A 10,611-nucleotide genomic window follows, 5' to 3' on the forward strand; every position below is an offset into this window, starting at 1 on the left:
CTACATAGCAAGTCCAGAACAGCCAAGGTGGCATAGAGAAACCCTGTCTTGAAAAACCAAAAGAAAAAAATAAAAAAAGAAAAGAAAGAAAGAAAGAAAGCTTTTTATGTGTCTGAGATTTTTGTTTGCTTGTTTTGGTTTTGGAGTTTTTTTAGTTTTTGGGTTTTTTTTGTTTTTTGTTTTTTGTTTAGTTGGTTGGTTGGTTGCTTTTGGTTTTTCGAGACAAGGTTTCTCTGTGTAGCCTTGGCTGTCCTGAACTTGCTTTGTAGAACAGGCTGGCCTTGAACTCACAGTGATCTGACTTCCTCTGCCTCCTGAGTGCTGGGATTCAAGGCATGTGCCACCACGCCCAGCGTGTCTGAGTTTCTAATAGAAATTATGTAGGGGCTGAAGAGATGGCTCAGAGGTTAAGAGCACTGGCTGCTCTTCCAGAGGTCGTGAGTTCAATTCCCAGCTACCACATAGTGGCTCGTAACCATCTATAATATGATCTGATGCCCTTTTCTGGTCTGCAGGTGTACATGCAGGCAGAGCACTGTATACATAATAATAAATGAATCTTTAAAACTTAAAAGGAAAACTATGTAGTATATATTTAAAATTTTGTTCTAGGAAATGAGATGAAGATTGAGCATTAGCTATAGAGAGACTTGGTTTCAGCCTGGGCGTGGTGCTGTGCTCTTTAATCCCAGCATTTGTAAGGCAGAGGCAGAAGGACTGCTGTGAGTTCTATGCAAGCCTGAACTTCATAGCCAGGCCTTGTAGCAAAAAAGGATGAGGTGTGGTTATCACAGTCTCTAAATGGCAGGGGAGATCCTGCAGTGGGTAAGGGACTGCTGCCAAGTCTGACCACCGGCTACCCAAGTTCCGTCCCAGATCCTACATAGCAGCAAGATGTCCTATCACTGCCACATATACACATGCCCTCACACAGGTAAATAAAAAACACTTTTAATAAAAGGAATATCAAGAATAGGTTGAGAGCCGGGCGTGGTGGCACACACCTTTAATCCCAACATTTGGGAGGCAGAGGCAGGCGGATTGATGTGAATTCAAGGTCAGCCTGGTTTACAAAGCAAGTGCAGGACAACCATAGCTACACAGAGAAATCCTGTCTTAAAAAAACCAAAACCAAACCAAACCAAACAAACAAAAAACTAGACAAATTCAAAAGACTGAAAGATTAATGGTTTTGGGGGGCTGGAGGGTTTAGGAGGAATGGGGAGAGCCAGCTAACTGGAACAGGATTTTAGTGGGGGAGGGTAAGAAAATGTTCCAAAATTACTGGGCATGGTGACACACACCTTTTATCTCAGCACTCAGGAGGCAGAGGCAGGATCTCTAATGAGCTCAGGGCCAGCTTAGACCCTACCTCAAAAAACAAAAGAGAGAAGAAAAGAAAATGTTCTAAAATCATGGTGATGGATATACTAAGCCTCGATGAGTTACATACTTTAAATGTACTAATTGTGTGGCTTGTGAGTTACATCTCAAACACAGTGGCAGGAATACTGCACAATACAGTGTTACAGTAGACATGTGGACATAATCCATGGAACCTGGTGGTAACTGAAAGCCTAAGGAGGGAGTGAGTGGAGGCCAGCCGTGCGTGCAGTGCCCAGCAGCACTCCATCACAAGCAGCAACCTATCGACCCAGGTAATACGACTGGCGGGCTCTCTCCTCTCCACTCTGTGTCTCACTGCGGTAGGCGATGGCTACACTTCCCCACTCCAACCAGGAAAGGGACTCTCCCGTGAGGCTGGACAGCCCCAGTAAGCAGAGCCCACCATCACTTCATCTTTACCCGGGCACCCAGCAGCCCTCCTGAGACCCGGGTGTTTGTCCTACCCATCTCATCCCTGCCAGGGTAGCTTTTGGGGGGGGGGGCAGGAGGACCTCGCAAGACTGTGCAGATGATGACAAACAAGGAGACGTGTAGGACTAATTGGGTAATGATGTGAACATGCTTTTGTTTTTACCCCAAGTGAGGGACTTGAGGAACTGGCAAGACTGTGTAGATGTTGATAAGCAAGGAGAAGGCTGTGTCCGGGACACCCCAGGTTGTAGAGTGGAGGGTGCAAAGCAGGTTGATAAGGTGCAGATTCCATCTGGAATTCCACTCCTGCCTCTAGACCTCCTCCCTGCTGCCACTGCCTCCTAAAACACTTTGACTGTCTGTGAATTGCCTACTCAGCCGCAGGTTGCCACATCACCAGGGCAGCATTAAAAGGAGCTTCCTCACCCCCTCTTAGTTTCCTCTTTAGCCCGAGCCCTTTACCAGAAAGGGGAAGAGCAACTGTTCTCCACCCCTATCCGCCCACAGATGTTGTTAGATCAACAGGCCTACTGTCTAGTCACATTCTCCCAGTGAGGCTTTGAAAATTAACAGCACACTTTCTGGTGTCTCAGATGGTGACATTACTTGTAGTGTCCAGAAACTGAAGGCCAGAGGTTGCAGCCTACAGATACACAAGTCTTTATAACCAGAGTTTACAATCCGATTGTTTTATTTCTTGAAATTCTCTTGACCACTTGCTGTGCTAGGCTAATGTAGCTGAAATAAGTAAGTGTGAGGCAACTCAAAAGGTGTAGTTTGGGATTTTTGTTTGGGGAATTTTACCTAGATTGTTACTATTTCAGAAAAGCATCACAGAGCCAACAATACCACATTTGAATCAGAGCCATTGTTGGGGCTCAAAGCAACACACCCAGGCTTACTGCTCGAGGTTTAACCAGTGGAGACAGGAAGTTGAAAATATGGTCCTTCTTGGCACCCTGGGTACCAACAAAGTTTCCATCAGAATAGGTGGGAAGGGTCCATTTCTCTACCTGCAGCCTGCCCCGAGGTCATTTTTAAGGTAGCAAGGGTATTTTTAAGGCATCTTAGCAGGGTAGAGGGTGGGGTTCTTTCTCCCAGCTCTTGGCTGCTGCAGGAAGCAGTCTTCTTTCCTTCTGCTGAGTCCCTAGGCAGCCACTGCAGCCGTGCTATGACAGCTTCCTTGGGCTAAGGCACTTGGGATGCCCCCTGGCCAGGAATCTTTTCTCTAGGGCTTCTCATGGAGTAAGTTCACTACACAGCATAAACCCAGTAGTAATGGCCACCTCCAGTCCTACTAAAACGTCACTAGCCAATCAAGACTAAACTCTTCACACAAGAAGAGACGGAAAACCAAACACTACACCCAAAGAACTTTGTTCCAGGAGATTGCTGTCTTCTGGGCCCATCTACCTCCTATAAGTGTCATTTATTGAGGCCCTGGGAGATGCCTCCGTCTTGAGGCCTAAGGACCTGGGTTCAGTCCTCAGCACTCGTATAAAAGCTGGGTGTGGTGCTGTGTGCCCTCCCCAGCGCTGGGGAGGTAGAAAGTAGAGGATCCCTGAGACTTACTGTCCAGCTGAATCGCCAAGCTTGAGGCTGGTAGCAACCGGGGAAGGCATCCAGCAGCAACTACCTCTGGCCTTTGACCCATACACATATATGTACATACATGTACAATCCCACAAACATGTGCACACTCCTACACATGTGCACTCACACAGGTATACACACATGTACACACATGCACATACACACAAACACATATGCACACTCCAAAATCATGTACATACATGCACACCTCCACACACATGCAAACCCCTACATACAGACATACATACAACAATAAATAATAAAGGCTTAGCAGTTAAGAGTAGTGGCTGCTCTTCCAGAGGACCTAGGTTCAGTTCCCAGCACCCACATGGTAGCTCACAGCCATCCATAACTAGTTTCAGGGGCTCTGACACCTTCTTCTGAAGTTCATAGGCACCACGTATGCATGTGATGCACATATGAACATGTATGACACACAAACATAAATGAATAACCTTTGTGAATCAAGACTAATTATCCCACTTTTGGATTATGGTTACTATTAATCAGTAACTAGTTATTCTAAGAAAATACTTGACACAAGCTCCTTAGAAGAGATTTATTTAACTCAGAGTTTTGAGGTTTCAGATTTTAAATGGTAAGTACAGGCTCTGTGCCAAAGGTTCCTCTTTCACACCAACAGAATGGAGCGAGCAAATGATTACATGTTAGACCAGCAGAAGGGACAGAGAGGCCAGGCTTGCTGTGTTTATCATAAACCTCCCAGAACTCAGAATCCCCTGGGAGTATCTCAGGACCACTAGATCCTCCCCCCCACCCCCCACACTTCTCAGTATCCCCACTCTGGGGACTAAGCCTCCAACCACAAAAGGACCTTTGAGGACACAATTAAACGGTATCAAAATTAAAAGCTCAAGTCAGGAATGTTATGGTACTTTCATAAGATTAGGATTCCCACTTTAACATTAGCCATTAGAAACTTTGAACTTGGGAGTCAGGTTTTTAGACTGGGTATGCTGCAGGCCCAATAGCTCAGTAGCCACTGATGCCCTGCCCACATCCAGCTGTAAGAGCCAAAATTTGCTACCAATAACCAGAACCTGTACCCCAAACTATCTGGGCCTTCATCCTATCACACAGCCCTGTAGCGCCAGCAGTAGGCTTGTACACACTACCAAGACAAACTTGCAGGTGTGTGTTGCTCTAGAGCTCCCGGTGGGACCAACACTTCTGAGCTCCCTAGGTCCCTTGCTTCCCAATCCCTGTCCTTCATCACCCACCTGCCACTTCTGCTTCGGAGTCCTTTCTTAGTCATTTTCTTCTAGACCTCGGTTCAGGAACCTGCTTCTATGGAAACCTAAGACATCCACTGGCTCTGTAGGTTTTGAAAACCACATGCACCCTTGCAGACACTTAAAGCTACCTAGGAACTACTTCGTGTAATACTCTAGCAACAAAAGCCCCCTTTTTTTTTCCCCAGAGTAAAAATAGCAAAGAGGAACTAACCACAGTTGGGGGAGAGCCGCTAAGCTGCTAGGCACAGTGACAGATTTCAGTTAGGCCTCTGCTTCACCAACAAGAAAATATCTCAAATTATCAGATTTTTAAAAACATCACTTATGTTGTGGTAGACCAAAGATAAATAACTGCATCCCACCTACAGAGTATGTGATAAACTACTGTTTTTAACTATGTTTATTAACATTTTTTCTTTCAAATTATCAAAATGTTTTCTCATAAAGTTTCTGATTAAAATACTCATTGGTGCTTTATTATTTCAGATATGTAGGGTGTTAGTCTCCATATTTTGGGGGGGGCATGCATACAGTATTTAAAGCAAGTTACAAAGAAGATGATGTATACATTGCTACTTCTTACTGTGTGCATAAATTATATAGCATATTAAAATTTGAATTTGGAATTAAGCTGGTACAAATGAATTCTTCAGACCTAAAAGAAAAAGAGAAGAGATAGGATGGAGGGAGGGGGGAAGGAGAAAGTTAGTGGAACGTTTATACTATTGTATTACAGATCTCACCACCAAATGGGTCTATTGGACAACCACTTTTTTTCTGCCTTGTTTTTGTTTTTTGAGACAGGGTTTCTCTGTGTAGTCCTGGCTGTCCTGGACTCGCTTTGTAGACCAGGCTGGCCTCGAACTCACAGAGATCTGCCTGCCTCTGCCTGGGATTAAAGGTGTGCGCCACCATGCCCGGCTAGACAACCACTTTCTTAAAGGAAGTGGGTTCTGACTTCACCATTTGGTAACTGCCTGTCTGGGCAGATCACCCACTCTCATTCTGTCTCCCTTTACCCCCCCTGTCATGAATTCCCCTTTTTTAGATTTGAATGAGTTTTTGGCCCCTAGGTCCCTGGACAGCAGGATTTCACTGAAAAGCTGAATTTTCTACCACTAGACTCCTTGTAACAGAGAGATGCTCCAGCTCCCTCTCGCTGTCCTAGGCCTGCTTCTAATACATCTATAATGGTGCAGAACAAGAGACTGGAAGGGTGACGCACCTGTGGAATGCTGTCACCCCACCCTTCTGAGTGAAGAGCAAGGCCACTGCTACTCAAAGAGAGCAGGACATTCGTTGTCCAAGGCCTTCTCGGGGTGAAAACAGAAGACTGACCAAACCCTTGCAGGTAGTGTGGAGGACCACCAGCCCCCCCTTGTCACATACTCAGAGGCGCTGTTCTCCCTTTAGAGGTTTAGTGATGTGGCAGAGCCAGACTTGAGGCTACATGCCTCCTTCCTGCCGATCCACAGGATAAAGGAATGTCACCCCAAAGAACTCTTCTCCGGCTACCTACAAGCTACCCTGATCAATGTCTTCCATACAGTGGTGGTTATCATGTTAGTGCTGTCTACACCAGCTCCTAAGATAGTGAATCAAACAATTTTCTTCCTGCAGTGCTGGGAACAGAACTGGGGGCCTTATGCATGCTAGGCATGTGGTCTACCTCCAGCCTCCCCCCTCCCAAGGGCCCATTTCTTACAGTCAAGGAACCTACCTCCACGAGGCTTGATTACATGTCCCGGTCTATGGAAAAAAGAAAATGGAGAAAAAGAAAACATCTTTACTTTTATCCTAGTAAGTACTAACAGACATCCAAGTGTTGTTAGCAGTAAGGTTGGTTGTTGTTGCGAGCCTGGAGTATTTGTTAAGAACTACCCAGAGATCCAGCCCTGTCTACAACCTTCACCCCCACATCTAGCCAAGGCAGCGATGCAGTCCAGAACTGTAAGTATGTGAGGGCATGGACCGCAGGCGCTGCTGCTGCTCCTGCACTCAGAGCAGTGAACTGCTGGTTCAGGGGCATGCTGGGTAAGTCAGCGGGTACCACTCATCAGTCCTCTGGGGTTATTCTCTAGCAATCTCAATATGCAGATTTTTACAATAGCAAAAGCCATTCTAAGCTATGACTCAACGCAGATGGAGTTTTGAGAAACCAAAGAAGAACTTGAAAGCTTACCCCAGGTGACGGTCATGGGCTCCTTCAGAGTGACGTGTTGGACTCTGCAGGCATACGTGTCATACTGTGTGGGTGTGATTTCCGTGTGGACCAGGAGATAGAAAGACCAGTCCTTGCTGAAGGCCAGATCCGACTGCTCTACCTTCTCTATCTTCTTTCCATTCTTCAACAGCTCAACTTCAATTTGAGGGGGATGAAACTTGGACACGAAGCAGTTCAGGAAGTTTGGCTTTCCATTTTCCGGTGGGTGGCGTGTGTAAACTTGCACTTTAGGGGGACCTGCGGGCCACAGGGAAAGACAAATGATAACCACTGGGCCTCATCCTCGGAGTCACCTGTACCTCAGTCCGGGCCGTGCCTCATGTCACATTTGCTCATCTATTGCTCCCAGCTCCATTTCCACCCTGGGCAAGAGGTCTGCTTCCCCAAAAACGCATTTTTGAGAACGTAGTATCTTTTCCTCAAAATCTTGTACACGCTTTTTGTTCTTCCTGCCTGGCTTGTAGCAGTATTTCTGTCACTGGACTCTGTGCTGGGTATTTTAAGAAGCTTTTCTTCCAGGCTCTCAAGAACTGCCCCTGTCTGTTCCCTTAATAAATCCCATGGCCCCCCTACTTTCAAATTCCATGCCTCATTCTGACACCATCTGCAGTATCCACATCAACGTACGCATGTTTTTGTATGCTGCGTCAGCCCCTCTTTCTTTCTTATTTTCATCCCCTTCCGTTTTGCTTATTGCCCCTCCCTAGATTTCCTAACACATTGTCTGACTCGGCGCTGCAAGTGGAGCTACCCATGGCAGCTGTTAGGAACATCTACCCCCTAACTAGGCTCCTATGCAAGGCAATCCAGGGTACCGGCCTCTCTGTTCCAACCCAGAGTTTGCCTTCCAAAACAGGCCTCTAGCTCCATGAACTAGAAAACAAACAAAATTTAAATATCTCCAGAAGCTGGCAAAGCTTTAAGTGATTGAGTTGGTCTTGGGTTTTTTGTTTTGTTTTGTTTTGCTTGTTTTTGTTTTTTTGGTTTTCTGAGACAGAGGTTTCTCTGTGTAACCTTGGCTGTCCTAGCCCAGACTGGCCTCGAACTCACAGGGATCCACCTGCCTCTGCCTCCCCAGTGCTGGGATTAAAGGCGTGCGGCAAATGATTGAGTTGGGATGGATAAAATACTGTAAGGAGAAGGGAGAACCGAGACCAAGAAAGGGTGCACTCTGCCAGAGTGGAAGTGGAGCGATGCGCAGGAGAGGAGGATGTGCACTTCTAGTCAGCACTTTCAAGTGAGTGCTGGAACTAAACATGTTGGGAATAATTACTTCACACTATAGGGACATGGAAAGAAAATACTACAAACTCCTTCAAGTGTTGTGTGTGCGTGTGCACTTACACACACACACACACACACACACACACACACACACTCCTGCAGGTGTGCTTGTAAAGACAGTGGACAGTTTCCTCCTTCGCTTGTGGGCTCCATGAACTTGGGTGGTCAGGTGGCGGGGCAAGTGGTTTTAGTTCCTGAGCCGTAACACCAGCCTATAAATTCTGTTTCTGCCTCTCACCCAATAAGACAAGACGTACTACTGTGTAGAATACGCAGATGTGACATCAAGGTATCACTAATGTATATCTGCTTTCTAAAAAAAATTGTTTTACTGAAAGAGAGAGAGAGAGAGAGAGAGAGAGAGAGAGAGAGAGAGAGAGAGCGAGCTGCATTTCATGTGTGGACTTAAGAGTCAGTTCTCTCCATCTACCAAGTGGGATCTGAGACCAAACTCAGGTTTTGTAGTGTCTCTACCTGCAGAGCCATTTCACTGGCTCTTTTGTTTTGTTTTGTTTTCCCTTGCATTTGTTTGCTTGCTTGTTTGCTTGTTTGCTTGCTTGCTTAAGCTTACTGCCTCCCAAACTGGCCTCGGACTCCTGTCTCAGCCTCCCCAAGGTCACCACACCTGCCTTATAATACACTTTCAAATACATGTACAGCCAGGGTGCATGGCCTCTAAAGGGCAGCTACTAAAGGAAGACGTCTGGGAACGGTGGCTAGCTGGGGTAAAGGTCTCAGTGAAGCTTTGACCTTTTCTTCCTGTCAAGTTAAAGGGAAGATAAACCAGAGAGCTCCTTGCATGTGCGGTTTCAGTAACAACAACATACCATATGCCACAGGGCTCAGAACCCTGCTTCAGGCTGCCTGGAATCCTCTTCTACAATCAAGACAACTGTTGGACCTCCTCTGAACCTGGCCTTTGTTACTTTTCTGCCTCTATGACTTGTGGAGTTATTTCTCCTCACAAGTCTTAGTAACCATACTGAAGTATCCTCTCGCCAGAGTTTGCAACCTCCCTCACTTAGACAAATTTTCACTTTTTCAAAACTGAAAGTAGATTGAGGCTTTGTGTATCTCGGAAAGAACCAGGCGCCATGCCAAAAAGGAAGCTCTGTATGAAGCACCAAGAGGCCCAGCAGCCCAGCCTGCTTACAGACTATGACCCAGGAAGGCCTGGGCACTTGAGGAAACAAATGAGGGGTTACATCCAAAAGGCCTGCTTTACCATAGATGGTATAGATCAGCCTCGATGCCAATCCCGACTGCTGAATAAGTTACATAAAATCCCGATGCCTCTGGTTCCACATCTGAGAGACGCATTTTCAAACTTAGAAAAGCACGCAAAGTCCTCGGCATTGCAGTGAGCTATCATACCCAGCAGCCTTTATGGTTATTACTAAAAGCAACATTAATGATACAAAGTACGATAACTGTTAGAAAGCTTTGGAAACATCGCAGAGCCTAGGACCCACGCCCATATCTCTGGACTTTGGCCGGGTTGGATCCGAGGCGCTCTTCAAGTGCAAAGCCGGACGGTAGCGGTTTGGCTTTCCCGGGTCCCGGCTAGGCTTCCAAGCGTCCGTGACCCTCCACACCGCACCTTCGGGGCAGGCCCACCCTTCCGCTGCGCGCTGGGAGCCTAGGGACTTCGGTAGGCAAAGAGCAAAAGAGAAGCCTCCCCCACTTCCAGCGCTGACCATTTAGAAAACCGTCCGCAGCACCCTGCTCCTTGGAAGCAGCAAGACCGGGGCAGCGAGACCCTCACCTCTTCCCCGGGAGATCCAGCCCTGGCCAATCCCTTCGGGAAGGAGAACTAGGGAAAAATCTAAACGCCAAGAGACGGGGGAAGGGGGTACTCACTCTGGATAGCATACAATCCGGCCAGTGTGGCAAGCACCAGAAAGATCGGGATCGCCAAGCGAGCCATCCTGACCTGCTCCGGACGACAGAAATGAGCGCTGGGCTGGGTGCGCGCTCTTATATAGCCCCTGAGCTCTCAGCCAATCCGGACTCAGATCTGGAGGCCGTCACCAGTCTCCTAGCTGGCGACGCCGAACAAGGTTAGAGAGGGACTTTCCCATTTTCAGTTTCATATTCTTATAAAGCCCCGTGATACTTGAAATGGCCTGGGCCGTACCCTCCATACTCTGTGATCTAGGGCGTGCTCCTGAGTTTGGTGTGTCTGTCTGGTCGGTCGTTCATCCCAGGGATTTCTGACTGGGAGCGCCTTCATTCGTTTAATTGCCAACAGTGTCGCAGTCAGAAAAAAAATTAGGGCCTGAAGTTTTCGTTCTTGAAAAGTAAAGTCAAGACACTTTACAAGCATTAACTGCCAGAGCTCAAACCTTGATTTATAACCCCAGCCTAGGAAACCAAAGGTGTTTCGGGACTCCCTGTGCTAGGACCCTCCTGTGGCAAGGACAGCTCTGAGACTCT

The 10,611-nt window shown here is 47.0% G+C and overlaps 1 protein-coding gene across 1 annotated transcript; it reads right to left on the bottom strand.

Moving 5' to 3' along the window:
- Nucleotides 1-3,956: 3,956 nt before the first annotated feature.
- Nucleotides 3,957-10,176, bottom strand: B2M (beta-2-microglobulin). The gene is made up of 4 exons (XM_084777893.1): nucleotides 10,036-10,176; nucleotides 6,850-7,128; nucleotides 6,388-6,416; nucleotides 3,957-5,322 (listed from the first exon to the last, which is right to left on the bottom strand). Exons 1-3 carry the CDS (start codon nucleotides 10,100-10,102, stop codon nucleotides 6,403-6,405), a joined length of 360 nt encoding a protein of 119 aa, XP_084634019.1. The 5' UTR covers nucleotides 10,103-10,176; the 3' UTR covers nucleotides 3,957-5,322; nucleotides 6,388-6,402.
- Nucleotides 10,177-10,611: the final 435 nt, after the last annotated feature.

The sequence above is a fragment of the Acomys minous genome (genome assembly GCF_964271855.1).
Source record: "Acomys minous genome assembly, chromosome: 3".
Classification (NCBI taxonomy): Eukaryota; Metazoa; Chordata; class Mammalia; order Rodentia; family Muridae; genus Acomys; species Acomys minous.